Source organism: Dromaius novaehollandiae, chromosome 1, assembly GCF_036370855.1.
Source record: "Dromaius novaehollandiae isolate bDroNov1 chromosome 1, bDroNov1.hap1, whole genome shotgun sequence".
Classification (NCBI taxonomy): domain Eukaryota; kingdom Metazoa; phylum Chordata; class Aves; order Casuariiformes; family Dromaiidae; genus Dromaius; species Dromaius novaehollandiae.
The window spans coordinates 192,675,061-192,690,554 of NC_088098.1; the positions used below are offsets into that span (position 1 = coordinate 192,675,061).

The 15,494-nt window shown below is 37.7% G+C and overlaps 1 protein-coding gene across 4 annotated transcripts in view; it reads left to right on the plus strand.

Annotated features, from left to right (window-relative positions):
- DCLK1 (doublecortin like kinase 1) overlaps positions 1-15,494 on the plus strand; it is a 244,698-nt gene that overhangs the window by 112,685 nt on the left and 116,519 nt on the right. For 2 of the 4 annotated variants that reach the window (XM_026098293.2, XM_026098292.2), the window contains exon 4: positions 14,827-14,926. In XM_026098293.2, coding sequence (XP_025954078.1) covers positions 14,827-14,926 — 100 coding nt within the window. Of the gene's footprint in view, positions 1-11,293; positions 11,317-12,172; positions 12,239-14,826; positions 14,927-15,494 lie in introns of those variants that run through there. The other 2 variants (XM_064504926.1, XM_064504925.1) reach the window with 2 other exon arrangements.

Consider the following 15,494-nt stretch of genomic DNA (forward strand, 5'->3'; position numbering starts at 1 on the left):
ATGTTCAGTGTGCTTCAGGAATTTGAACTGTCGTAAACACTCTCCCTTAATAGTAAAGACCTGGGTTTGTCCACTTCATAAGAAAGAAACTGCATCTTGCTGAAGATGACAGTGGGAAATCACAGAACTGGAATTAAAACTCCAGATTTTTGTGATTATTGTTCCTGTCTGCTGTTAAGGGATCTGACAGATATGACTATACCAGCTTTTATTTTTCATTTTCTGTATCCAGATTCGGCACCACTTTCTTTATCTTTAAGCTTGCACTCATTCACCTCATAAATAGTTTTTTAAAGTTAGATTCTCTCTGCACACTTCCTGCCTTTTGTCATTCTGCCTGAAGGAACCAAAGCCCAGTGATGATGACTTTCCAGTTATAAGAGTCATCCCAGCATTACGGTCATGGATTACACATCCAGACTCTCATTTCATTGCTTAGTAATTTTTCTGAAGGACACAGTCTCTCTTAGTGGAATTGCCATTTGTTTGTAAATACAGCATTTACTAGTAAGACAAATTCCCTGATTAATTCCCCAAGAAATGCTCTTGGTGAAGCATATCATTTGAACGGTGGTATTGTTAGATAGATACTTATATATTAATATGAATGTTTATTTTACATGCTCTCTATCCATCTTGTTAACATCTGTTGTAATAATGGAAACTATTGCCAAATAGTTTAAAGAGTGATGGTGATGAGATAGCATGCATCTGAATGTCTGTTTGGATTGCACTTTAGATTTATTGTCCACATGCTGCATTTGGAAGAAAGAGAAGCTCTCAATTTTCACTTTTCGAGAGCATAAAAAGCTTACTAGTTGGATCATATGATCTGGTTATTGAAAGGATCGCTATTATTGTTCGGCCCAAATGACCCTCTGGAATTTGAAGAAGGTGTTCAGCCATTCAAGGTTTTGCATTTTCTGCTATTTTATTGCCCTTATCGTTACATGAAATGCTACATTATCAGCATACTCATGTTGTTTTTGCACTGGTTCCAGCTGCAGTGTGCAGTGACTTGTTGAAACCTTGACATCTGTTTTCCCTTTTCCTCCTTTTTTTTTAGAAGTCAACCATGTCTCTCTTTTTCAGTGTTGCATGCTGAGCTTTAACTTAGCATGTGTATCTAGCCAAAAGGCATCATACATCTCAGCTATATTCCAGACAGTATAAATGGAGTGATGTCCAGAATGCTTTTTATTAATAGTTATGCTTGAAAGAAATGCCGTTTACAGCATTATTGCCAGAGTCCACGATTATTCAATAAGCTCACGTTAGAACATTGTATCATGGACATTAAGGTGATGCCTGCATTGTAGCATTGGGATTTTGGAATTAAAATGTTTTTAAAGAAGGAAAAATAAATCTCCCACCTCAAAATGTATTTCTGTACCTATATGTTATTGCATAGTCCATCTGCTATTTGAATCACTGGTTGAAGTCTGGTTCTGCTGCAGGAACAAGGTGTGATAGGTTTGGCTCAGATATTAATAGGTTTTACACATAATGTGTTTCTGCAGTGCTCTCTTTCTCTCACAAGAATGTCAGAAGTATTCTCACATCCAACAAAGGCATACTGTGAAGCAGATTGATTTGAATCCAAAGATTAGATGAAATTAAAGGAAATCTTTGATTTTGGGGGGCTTTCCAGAAACTGCCTTCTTCAATGCCAACAGGTGGACCTGGTGACGTGGTAGTCTAACTTTGATGCTTTTGTAATGGTGTATATATTATAACTTTAACCTTTTCTTGTATCAGTCAGTGATGTATATAATACAACTTCAGTTGTAGAGAGGTTTGCAATATCTAAAGCAAAATAACAAATACACGATTTCCATCTGGATTTGGATCCAGATGAATAGTAAATTTTATTCAGACCTTCCCAGACCGCTGTCTCCCATGTTTCTGAGGAAGACCATGTGGTATCCCAGTGTCTCAAAGAGCGATTGCAGCTTGCTGCCACAATTCTGAACTGGAAAGGTAGAGAGCAGCATCTGGCTAACCAAAAGCAGAGCAGGAACTAGCTTACAGCTTCCTGCTGAGCAGAACTTCACAAAAATATGCTGACTGCTAGAAAATTATACAGTGGACCTTTAGTAAGGAATGAAACAAGTACTTCTACTCTAAAAGTTAATTCAAGAAATTATACTTGTCTTATAATATGTGTTTGGTATGCCTCTCAATTTTTCATTAGTGAAACAGAAATAACAGTATTGCACACTTTAAGTAAAAATGAGAGCCTTTGGTTATAAGATGCTGTTGAGTTTAAGGACTAAATACCAATCACAATGCTTTACTGACATGTAAATACTTGGAAAAAGTAGGTTTGGAGAAATATTCATTACATATACTTTATTTTTGAGACTTATGAATAAAATCCAAGTCTTCAAGGTTTGGGGAAAAATACATTAAAACTTCTTCAGAAATAGCACATCCACTAATGCTTTATGAAGAAACAAGCCAATGTAATGCATTTATTAAATATAGTCAGCATGACTGAGTACAATATATAATTTCTTCTAGCACCAGAAGATTACGCTGAAAAATATTTTTATCTTTACTTTAAAAAGACATTTCCTTCTTATCTCAACACCTGTCATTCTAATTTCCAGAAGTTGGCACCTGACTACATTTTTCTTCTGAATGAATTCAGTTTGACTAACTGGTCTCTGCCCCCTCATATGCCTGCTCTAAGCAACTAAAAAGATAGGATTAAATCATCTGCTAAAATTTCTCATGAAATGTGAACAATGATAATTCTTGATTATTCACTCTTGCTTATTTTAGGGACTTTATACACAGACAGATGAATCTAGTCCAGTGCTCTGCTGTTGACTGCAAACATAATAAAGCAATTGATTTTCATTTCTGAATATATCTGGCAAAGTATTCTAAAGAGTAATACCATCCAAACCAATAAAAAATAGCATTTTCGCTTGTAAACTGATTAAATGGTGATAGAAATGACCTTCAGATTGTAGGGTTGTCATTTATGAGAGGTTTTCTCATACAATAGCCTTCTTCAGCCAATGAGCTCTCAGGAGTGACTGCTTTTTGAAGAATGCTTTGACAAGTGCTTGAGATACTTTAAGAGACTACTCTAAGACGAGCAGCTTTTGTTGAAGTCCAGTTGCAGAAGTACAGTGATTTGAATGATAAATAAATAAATAAAAATAAGCACCATCTTGACATGGAGGATATTAGCTATATTTCTGTAAGTGGATGAACATTCAGCCGACAAGCTGAATGAAGAATGAATTTGTCATTCATTAAAACATGAATGCTATGTTCTGTGCTTAATATTCCTCTTCCTGAGTATTTAGTGGTAGAATTCAGTAATAAATCATGAATCAAAAATAACTCACAGAGGCCTGATATTGCATTTATCTTTTTCCAGAATAGCTTTTGTAGCTGTGTATGTTGTTTCCCTCACACACACATTTTCTGAAATTCAGATATTTTTCAGCCAAAGTCCACAGAGCTGTTTAATATAACAACATGTTTTTCCTGGAAATAACTGTAATGTGTCCTTGTTTTATTTACCCAGTCTTTTAAACTGTTTAGTAGGCCTCTGGCAAGGTCATATTCAAGCACCCATATTCAAAGAAATTTTATTTTGATAAGTCATCACAAATTCAAGTTATAATATTTCCTGGTTAATAGAATTATGTGAGTACACTATTTATCGTTAAAACAATTGCCATCTGATAAAAAAAGGGGGGAGCTATAGATAATACTGTTCCATACTTTGTGTGTGTGACCACTAAATGGTAGTGTTGTATTGCAGCTGAAGTGGGAGAATGTATGAATATGGCAAAGAAAAAAGTTAATCCAAATGTGGAATTCTACAATAAAAATCTCAACTGCATTTTCATTGGCCCATTAATTATGCCTTTTGCTGTTAAATCAGCTATTCTTTCAGTGTTGGATTGTACTGAAAAACCATCCTCTGTTTAACACTAATTTATTTAAAATAGGTGTGTGTGTGTGTGGGGGGGGTTCCTCTCTGTCCCTTTGCAAACTTTGTTCTTCTTTTTGAAATTTTTGTTACAAGCATACTAATTAACTAGGCAATTGCAGAAAATCAGCAGGATCATATTTTATGGTGTCTAGGAAGATTCAGTTTCCTTCAGTGCAAAAGGAGACTACTTGATGTGGCCAAGTGGTTCATTATTTAGGAGGAATGTTTTATTGACCTGTATGTATGACTTTTGTGAGCAAGATTGTCTGGCTCTGTGGCTGTGAAGTTGTCTCCCAGTTAATTGTGCTGTAGGAATATGCATTGCATATTTGACAGGGAAAAAGAATGCTTTGGAAGGGACTTGTGACAGTTGGACATCCCGCTTCTTAATCCAGCTGGAGTTCTAAATGCTGAAGGTTCATTTTGCTGTGTCTTTGCCAAAAGCATTGTTTAGAAATTATTGCAGCCCTGCGATTGCTCAGGAATATGCTTTTCTGATAACTTGCCTGAGAAATCTATCTGCTAATTTAGTTTTATAGTTTTAAAGTCATTTAAAGTACTATAAATAATAAGTGATATTATAATAAAATAATGAAATATATTTTTGAGATAACACCTCACACCTTTTGAGATAACACCTGTTGTTGGCTTTTTATGGATTCAAGAGTAGTTCTGACTTCTGCAACAGCAGACTGCAGCAGCAGCTGCTGCTTCCGGTAGATGCATTGAGCAAAGCTGCTGGTGGAAGAGAGCATTCGTCTTTAAGGCCAACAATAACGTGTCCTTTTCTCAGTACCAAAGCAAGGTGTAATATCACTTGATCACGCTCTCTGTGTCATACTGTGGCAGACAGTAGAGGACATGCAGAAACCTTTTCCTTGCTTTCTGCCAGTACCTCTGTCTGCCAAGAAAATGCTATGGGCCACCTGTCAGACCACACAGCGATAGGGTACAGCTCTGATTCAGAACTTGAAGCAAATGTCCATCCTTCTGTTGACTGTAAGGGGATTTGGATCAAGCACTATGTGATCTTTTGTACACTGTAGTCATTACTTGTTTGTTAGTGTTTGTGATTTGCTAGACACTTCAGGGTGGTTTAAGGAGTAGCCAATGCCACAAGGTGTGTCCAGTCAAAAGGTAGGGTACACCTGCCTGGAAATGCAAATTCTCATTTTGTAGGAAATGCCAAACAATGAAATTTTGAAGCTCCAAAAGAAGCAGAATTAAAACTTACTATTCTGATTTTTTTAATCATTTTCAATCCTGGGATGTTACATTGGAGTTAGAGAAGTTCTGGGACCCTATGTATGAGTATCCATGTAAACAAGTACCAGCATGATGTTCTTAATGCAATGCTCTCCTTCATCGATTCATCTCTTGTAATCCTACTTAGGATTACTTAGACAGTAAAATCTCTGTAGTACACACACTTTGCATTCTGACTAAACAATGGCACCTCTTAATAAGCTGGGGAAGTGAAGTGCCCAAAAAAGAAGGTAAGTCAGTTTGTGTTTACCTCAGGACCTGTGTTGAACGTATATTGGCAACCAAATGAAAACCAAATAAAAAGATAAAATGCATTAAGCATGATGGAGAATTATTACTTGCTATATAAACTGCACTGTACTGAGGTGTGTAGGACAGACACTCTTAAGAACAATACAGCAGAAACAGAAGAGGGTCTGAGGAACGTCATGAGCATGACTGACTAGGTCATGGAAGGCTTCAGTCTTATCTTTTCAGCTTCTCTCCACATGTTCTCAGAGTTCTGCTGTTGTAGAGATAGCATGAACATTCAATGCACTCCAGTTTTACAAGGGCAGAAACTCATGTGCTTCATTGGTCTTCATCTGTTAGCAATGGAGGCTACTAAAGGAGTTCATTCATCTCATGTCCAGCAGCTGCAAGATCTGAGATATTCCTCTGAAACACCTATTTTGGTTGAACTGGGATGGTACAAGGCAAGAATTGGGTAGTTTAGGGACAAGAGGTTTCTGTGATCTCTACAAGAGAATATTGAGCTAAGTTTTTGATATTAGTGACAAAATGTTTGAGATCTCTGGTAGATATGGAGTAAAGGGACAAAGTAGCATCCAAAATTTAGAGTGTAAGGACAAAAAGGGACATACTAAGACTATACACTTGGCAAGTCAGTAGAGTTTTCTGGCTTACATGTAGCCTCTGAAGTTGGAAAGACAGCATGTGGTGGAGTTTTCTAATTAGTGTAATCAAGGACATAGCTTAGAATAAGATGAAAGAGGCCAAAGACTAAACATGCTAGAAATGACAGAGTGGGAAAGAGGTGAGGAAATTGAAACTGCCAAGAAATGCAATGATTACACAGTCTTTGCAAGTAGAATAACTAAATATGGTACTGTCAAACCTATAGGGAGATTTTCAAAGAAAATGAAGTGGCATAAATGTGGATGTAAATTGGAGTTATGATGAGAATGAGGAAAAAGCATTTCCAAAAGAGACTGCTCTTGTATTTGCAAATACTGTCCTTAGTAGAGTGATGGAGAGAGAAAGAGCTAGAAGTTATTGCCTGTGGTAATCTCTTGAGGTTGCTGAAGAGGAGGATGTGGGAGGAGAATTACAGTGTACTGCCAGAGTGTTGTGCCAAGGTATACAGAGAATGGAAAGAATATGCTCAAAGAAATCATATGTAGGAAGGAAATAGAGTTTGGTAAAAGAAGAGATAGGAGTTGTCTTGGGCAGGAAACATTGTTGTGGTGTGTGGTGTATGAAGCCGAGTTTGGAAGAGGGAACAGTAGTGTGTTAATTTAGAGGTAACTGCAAGAACAGAGGTAAGTGCTGGAGACTTCCTGAAGTGAAAGTTGCGGAGGGAAATAAAACTTCAGTACATTTCAAGGTTTAAATAGTGGAGTAAGGAGATGGAAGAAGCAATGAGTTATGAGGGCAGAAAATTTATATTTGATGCTGAAGGAGATGTAGGTGAAAGAATGAGATGCCCATCCTAGGCCTGGTGACTTTACCTACGTTTTTCCTTTCTCACATAAATGTATGTTACCTTCCTCCACATTAGCTAGTCAGTGCAATTGTGCATTGTTGCAGATGTCAAAGGAAAATAACATTTGCAGAGGAGTCATATTTGGGTGTGGATAGGAGCCACATTCTTGCTGTTCTTATTCTGTCTCCCGTGAAGCAATTTCTGACAGGAGGAGTTTGAGCTGTCCGTGTTAGTGGTTCCCACAGAGAAACCTTTCATGAAAATGTCAATATTAGTGCTTCTCAATGTTTCATTCATGCATAAGCCCAGGAGTTGACTGTTGGGGAATATTTGGTGATATCTCCTGCCATAATTAAAATCCATAACAAAGAAGGTGGTTTAGGAAACTGCCTTTAGTCTAACAAAGCAATTTCAGGTCTCACCAAGTATGTCTGGCTCAGGTATAGTATTTGCAGTGCATTAGACCTGCCAAGTTTCTATCAGTTTCTATTATCTTTAATAATACAACTTGAACTTTAGAGCATTGATTTGAAATTTTTTAAAAAGTTTTGTGAGAAATTTTACATATTCCTCAAAAAGAAGGTGATGACACAATTGCAAAACCTGGGATCTTAATTTAAATAGATTTTCTTTTAAATATGGCACCATTTAGTGCAACACAGAAAAACAAAATGGGGGATATTACAGTTGGTGTATAAAGCATAGCATAGAAAGAGTTTCTCGTCCTTATGAAAAGCCCTTAGTAACTAAGGCAGAAATGCCAATTTTAATTGAGAAAAAGAAATACTTTATTTCTAGTAATTTATTTGTGAAGTCATAACTGGATGAAGATTATAAAGGCCGAGTTGTATATAACACAAAATGGATGTTAATGAATACAGAAGTTGTTGAAGTAAACTGGTATTACATGTTCAGGAATTCAGTGAATTGAATTGAGTATTTGTGGTGGATGGAATAAAATGAAGAGATGTCATTTCTGAGTAGGTGTCGATCTCAACAGGCAGCTCTGGAGGCAACATGTGCTTGTGGTACAGCGCTGCTCCTGGGTGTGGGGAAGCTTGCTTGCTTTCAGTGGGCTCCTGTGAGGAAGCAGGCTAGCAGGCTAGTTCTGCTGAGTTTCAGCATGAAAATGCATATGTTGCTAACTGCTGGTTATGACGGTGCTGCCTTGTATTCCTCTAACGGGGGGTGTGAGATGTGCTGTTTCAGAGGCATTAGTCTGATATGTGGCCTCACAAGCCAGTTGGTAAAGACAGTGTTGCTATGTAGCTTTCGCCAGCTTGAACCCCTGCAGTAACATCTCCTCTTCATTTACAGAGGGCACTCTTGTAATGAGAATCTCGTGATAAAATGCTCTCCTTCACTGGAAAGCTCTCACAGTTTGATGATGCAGTTGTCACCATGGAGATTTCATTCCAACAGAAAAGACGGCATTCAGTGCTGTTCAGCTTCAGAAATGCGTAGCAGATACCTTCTAATGCCTTGGGCTAAACCACCACCTTAGGAAATAGCTTAGACCAGAAGCTAAGAGAGGAAGTACATATATGCTGATAAATTATATTTTTTGTAGATAACTGGATCTCAAGAGGTAGCATGTGCGTAATGACAGATAAATGTGAAAGGGCACGAATTAAAGTCTCAGAGCCCGAGCCAACAGGAAGGGAAATAGACTTCCCTTAAATCTGAGGAAAATATTAAAATGTGATACTCTGTGAATTTCTGTTGAGGTCTAATTCCTTTTCATCAGAAAGGATGTTTCTCTCTATTATCCCATTGTTCACATGGCATGCAGCAGGCTGAGTTTCCTCCCATATATTTAAGGAAAAAAAATGCTTGATAGCAAATTTATTTAGAAATAATGGGATTTTTTTCCTTTCCCCTTCCTGAAAGCCTCACTGATTTGTTTGGATTTCTCATTTCACAATAAGGACCTAAAGAGCAGTTACACCAATATGTGATGATTCATTTCTGATTTTAATGAAGCCATGAAGTCATCTAGAATGAGTAACAGTTGGTTACTTTACTGTCTTTCCATGGTATAGCCTGCTAAGGGAAGTTATATGAAGTGAAGCATATATTACAAAACTGAACAAAGCATTTGCGAATGTAGTGAAGGAAGCAGCCCTATACTGGCTGGGAGATGAATGTAACAGTGTAAGAGAGCTCTTCTGTTCCTGTAACTGTAGTAGATTATGAGGTTAAACAAGACTGTGTAATACCTATACAAAAAAATTGTTGTGTGAATTTATAAGCACTCAGGAAAATACGTATCTATCACAAAACTTCTTCCTGACTGCCAGTGGTAGATGGCAATAAAGTGACCTCCGCGTCTAATATAAGCGATGTTCCTCCATGAATGCAGGAGCAGGAAAATGTAGGAAGTAGTTTCTGCAAAAGTGGCAGTATGTGTTAGGTTGGTTAGAGGGGAGAATATAAAGATCAGTTAAAATCCTTACTCAAGGAGGGTTTTTATTTTGTATGGAAAACAGACAAAGGAAAAAAACAGAAAAAAATAGAAGAGAGATACAGTGAGCTTCTTTGACAGATGAAGAACTAGAGACCTGCCTGGGAATTAAATATTGAGGCTGAGTGAGCCCAAAGTAGCAGAAACATGAAAAAAGCTTTATAATAAAACCTAGAAAATCACAGTTTTATAATGTTGCCAGCCCTCTAGAACAAAAAATTAATGAGTCAGCGTCCTAAAATCATGAGTCATTTAAACACTGAGTTTTTCCAAGGATAAAGTTTTTTTAAAAAATCTTTTTACTTTAACAGGAATTATAATCTAATGCAACATGCGATTTTTTCAGGTTCAAAAATGCTACTCTAAATTCACACAGAATCCTCCCAAGTGGCAGGAGTAAATCTGAAGGCCACCCGCTGTCCGATCTCTCTGTGTCCCCTCTCCGTTGGGCTTCTCTTTCCCCATCAACTTCTTTCTCTGGCACGTTCTGTACACACTCTCTCTCCCATGCAACCCACGTCTCTTGCATTCACTGTCCTTTAAGCCTCATGTTTTCCTTTTGCCACTTTTAATCTCTCTTCTTCTTTTTAGAAAACTTTCTACCCATTTGCCACTTGAGCTGTCCTTACATCCTTCTGGATCTTTCTTGTTTTCCCCTTCATTTCTTTGTCCTCACTTCTCTTTCCAGCTTTCCAACAACCTGCAACTGTGCTGCCTCAAGGCAGCCCAGCTTGAGATTTTCTCATTGCTCATCCAAAATAGCTTTCAGCTTTATGACTCTAATTAAGTTGTTATTACTAAAAGAAGACAAACACACATAGCACTCCCCCTTCCTTTCCCTCCACCAACCCAGCATCATGAAAACTGTAATAAAAACATGAGAGTTAGTAATGCTGGTGATATTGTGTTATGAGCTATTCATGAATGCATAGGAACATTTGAATTTCTAATGCATTTGTATTCAAAAATTTCAGTCAGTATTAACTAGATACCTGTCCAACTTTAGAGCAGTAGGCGCATATTCAGTTTGCTGTGATGGAGAGGACACACGCACAAAGTTTTGGTCTGTTCCGTGTTTTTTTGTGTTTGTTTTAAAGCAAGAATTCAAAAAGGTCTCTTTCCTCACTACAGTCAGAATATAACTATTTTAAGAGGTGATTGCATCCGTAGCTTTAATTTCCTACTTTTAGAGAAAGGATTGATTCTCTGTCCCTCCCTCCCTCCCTCCCTCTCTCGCTCTCTCCCTCTGCCTCCTCCCCACCACTACTAACTGTTCTTTTTCACTTGTGGTGAGAGAATAAAACCAGCTAATGGCTCTACAAACTGCCCTTCTTTCCTCTTGGGTCATCTGTGCTCCAAAATAGAAAGCATAATTTCTTACATATTTTGTAGATATAAGAAAGAGGGCCTCCATGATAAAGTTACCAACTTCGAAGAGGTGACAATATATTAAGACCTTAAATGCTTCAGGTCAGTCAAGGGGAAACAAAAGGCTCCACAACAGTTGGGAGGTTTTGCATTGGTTCCAGGTCCTCTCCTGTTTAAAGAAAAAAGAAAAGTGAAAGTATTTTTAAGGTGCCTACAGCGTCAATGCTATGGTGCAAAACCAGTCCTGAGCCTAGGCTGGAAGCCAAGTTTGCTGGCCTGCTCTCTGTCCTTCTTCTGGGGCATTTCAGCTGCTCTGCTTAGTGGTGTACCTGCGGCTGGGCCTGGGCCAGTTGGCTCCATGTGTCTCATCTGGCTTTCTAGTGAAAGCATCGGACTAACCTCCAAGATAGGAAATAGTTTGGGGGTCTTCCTAGGCTCCTTTGTTTCCCATTGGAAGGGCAGATGGGAGTCTTAAATTTTAAGCTGTTTACTAGGACAACAGAGACAAGGATTTGAGAAAGACCCAGGCTTCAGCCTGTAAAACTTGCTCAGGTAAGTTTAGGCATGACAGATTCTTCCACCTCTCCTATTTTGCATCTGGTATCTATCTTCTTAATAAATGAAAGCTGGTCCTTTCTATATGGCTTGCGCGTTGCCCGGTGCCTATACTACCAATCAGTTCTCTTTGCTGCTGCTTTTCTTCTCTCTTGTCGCTTATGCAAAGGATTGTAATGCCTGAGACTTCTTGTCCTCTGATAGCGTTACTTTTTTTTATCCTTTCCGTGAAGGCATGTAAGAGAGATGCCATTAACTTTAAAAATCACCTGACAGAAAGTTGTTTGTTTACAAGTGTCACAGTGTATTTAGTACCAGGCGTGTGATGCAAAACATTTATTTTTTCAGAGTTTCATATTACTTAAGTTGTATGTTTGACTGCTCCTGTATAGCTTTTGTTCTCCGTATCGTGAGAAAAGTCCTGGTGGAATATGGAAGGTAGAAATGTATTTATGGAAAAGGAGAAGAAGAAAGGATTCTGTGACTTGAAAACAACAAACATGTTCGGGGGGGGGGGGGGGGACTGAAGGAGGCTGTGTAATTTACGCTTTTAAAAACTGACTGGTTTTAAAGATGTTCGTGTGCGGCAGAGCACACTGGCCTCTTAAGCACCAGCACAGTCCAATACAGGTGATAGAAATCCTTGATCTTCTAACCGTAATTTGCGAGAGTTGTGTTCTCTGGAAGTGAAAATGGGTAATACAAAGCAGGTCCTGTTGCTTAGTTGATGACTGAGTGTGAACAGAAAGTGCTTGCAGATTTCTCTGTGAAAAAAGCCTGGAAGAGAGTGCTGCGCATTTGTTACGTGCCTTCTGGAAAGGCTGTTGGGTAGAGCCTCGGCGGAGCTGGAGTCGGGCAGCGGTGCAGAGCAGGGGCGGCGAGACAGAAAGCTTGGGAAATGCTCCAGAGGAGGAAGCAGGTAGTGAAGGACATGTCAAGACTTCTAATAAACCACGTAAAAAGATAACTGGAAGCCTGAGGAGAAGTTGTAAGATTTCCCAGGGGAAAGGGGCCCAGAGGGAACTTACGCTCTTGCTGTGAGCTTTCTGAGAGCTGCAGTTATAATTCCCAAATGCTTAAAATTTCAGGAGGCAAGAGAAACTCTAAAAAGTAGGTGTCATCGTACAAAGAAGGAAGCCGAGGTAGTAACCGCACACTGACAGTGCTGGGAGAGGAGGCAAGCAATAACAATACTTTGAATTATATGAGTAAAATCTGGTGAGAAACAAGGATATCTAAATATATCTTACACTCATTCAAAGCATGTTATTTTTATATTGTGCTAATCCCGTTTTTCTTCTTTGCATATAAATTGCACTGATTTAAGTTGAGATTGTTTAAACATTAGTTTACTTGAACACCTGCATAGGTGTTGCTGCTTCCATTTTGATGTCTTATTTTTGCTTGAATTAAACCCTATTAATTGAACAGAGGCAAATATTGTTTGATTTGAATAAATCCATATAATTTTTTAAATATGAATTTTATTTTAATTCATGTATGTTGTCAAAATTGCTCAACTTTATGCATAGGGTTGCTCTATTATTTGTTCAGTTCTCATGCTGTACTTCATATAAAAACAAATGTAAAGGTTATCACTCCCCAGAAATGTGTCAAACTTAGGAAGTACACAGGAAATCACAGGATTTTTAATGTCATTCAGAAAATTAGTAGTTTTGTGCATGCTGTGGGAGGGGTGGTAATTTCAGAGGAACTTGACTGAAGTGAAGAGATGTTTGAAGCTTGGTGGGAGTATGGGGTGGGAAGATAGGTGGGATGTGTCTTGTGGGCAAAAAAAAAAGCAAGATGGGAAGTAAATGAGATTATAAAAAGGTTGCTGAGGCTGATACACTAATAGAACATAAACTGAGTAGGAACACAGTAAAAAGCTCCATCAAATATTTACATATTTGATGTTGGTGTTCATGTACTCTGTGGTGTCAGATGAGAATGTGGATAGGAATGGGGATGTGGTAGACCTGAATTTGAGTTTACATGCATTGCTTAAAGAAAGAGTAATTTTAGGAGTATCTTTGTCTGTTTTCTGGTATTTATTCCATCTAGTTTTTCCCCTGCTTACCACCTTTTTCATCTGTTCTATCTTTAAAATAGTTTTAAGGACAAATCTTACTCTGCAAGAAAGTCACGACGTATACCACTATATATATACTTAAGAATTTCTTAGCATAGAGACTCTTAACTGTTGTAGATGCCAAAGCCTTCTGGCATATTTCCAAGAAGTGAGATACCCGTTTTCTAACCTTTGGAAACTAGTTGTTGCAGGTTGAGGGGGAATTTGTTTGTTTTCTGCGCCAGTGACTGGAGAAGTCTGTCTGATCTCATTAGTTAATTTTTCACTTCTTGTTTTGTAGGCTGTAAATGCTGACTTTTTGACTATTTTCTGTGAGTGGGATGATCTAGTTCAGCTGGACTATTATCAACTATTGTGTGGATTTTTATAAATGCTTTATGTGCTACTTTCCTATCTGTATAGTGTTGATATAAAATTCTATCTGTGAAATTATTTTGTTCAAACAGCAGTGTATTATTTAATTATAAAACATTATATTAAAATAAGCAAAAATAGTCTTTTAGAATCTTCTCGTAAGCATGAAGCTGGAAAAAAGTATATAATATTTTTTACCAAGTGTCTTTGTTTTCTTTAAAGGTAGCCATGTATCTAATTTGTTCTTAAATTTTGTCAGAGGTGGTTCAAAAAGTCAAACATCCTAGGTTTTGGGAAAATTTCTGATTTTCCTTTAAAAATATTAGTAAAAAAATAGTCATCAGAATGGAAACATTAAACCTGGTTTTTGTTAAAGTCAAAGTAGTGCACCTTGTGAACTAAAAGCTATTGTAAGGAAAACTCAAGTACGGACACAAAACTACACAACGCAATCCTGACTGTTCGTATTTGGGAGCAGAAAGGGACTATCCTTTTATTCAATACTAGAAGAATAATTACCAGCTCAGCTGATTATTTGCATGTATGCCTTCACACGGACTTTACATAAGCTGTACTGGCGAAGGTGTTGAGCATATGATGGAGACTCAGTTCCACCATAAAAGTTTCATTCCCTGTTAGGGAGATTTCACTGGAATAACTACATTTAATACTGTTTACAAAACCATTACCTAGTTTCATGACTGTCAAAGAATATGAATGTGAGCTCCAAAAGCAAATTAATTATCCAGTAAGTACCAAATGATACCTTGTGCATAAACAAAAGGCATTTACCTCATACCACACTGATACATCGTGTAATAAACGTGACAGTTACGGCATTTCGTCTTATCTTACTCTTCCTGCAGTGTCCCTAAAAGAGTTTCTCACTTGTAACAGATGGTCAGAGCACAGCTTTGAAATTTATCTGGAGATGAAACCCTGTTCATTCCATTAAAAGTAAAGAGTTTTCATGTAGATGAAGGCAAGGAAGGATTTATTGTTTTTGCAGTTCTGATGATGAGGTATTTCATACAATGCCTTCTTTTTCTTTTCTCTTGCAGGTGATGTGCCTTCAGGATTTCTTTGGTGATGATGACATCTTTATTGCATGTGGACCAGAAAAGTTCCGTTACCAGGACGATTTTTTGCTGGATGAAAGTGGTAAGGAGATGTCTTTTAAAAATATTTACAACCAGAGCAGAGGGCAGCTTTTCCTGTCATGCTAAATTAAGCCCAAATTGTATCATCTAAACTATTTGCAGAAGCAGAATAAATATTTTTATATTTTCAGTTCTAAATACTGAAAACAAGAAGTAGCTGAAAGCAAACAACAAAGCTGCAAAGGGAAGAATATCAGCCAATGCAGCATAAAACCTTACCTCAGCCTGAATTTGATACACTACAGGAAATAGTAATGTGTTTTATGGAACTTCTTTTTTTACAAAGTCTCTCTTAGTGTTTATTTAGTCTTTATTTTCTCCGTGAGATTATTCTAGTTCTTTAACACAATCTCCCAGCCTCACTGTTTTTATAATCCAGATTTAGGTAATGCTCCTTAGGTAATATGATATAGGAAGCTGCAATTCTATGTGGAAGATAAATGTAATCAGTAAATGCAGAAAAAGTCACCTGAGAAAATTCAGCGAGTTCTCTGTTTTCTTAGAGACTGACTAATACAACAATTGAATTGAGGTGCATAATCCTGAAAAGAAAATACATGTTAGATTTG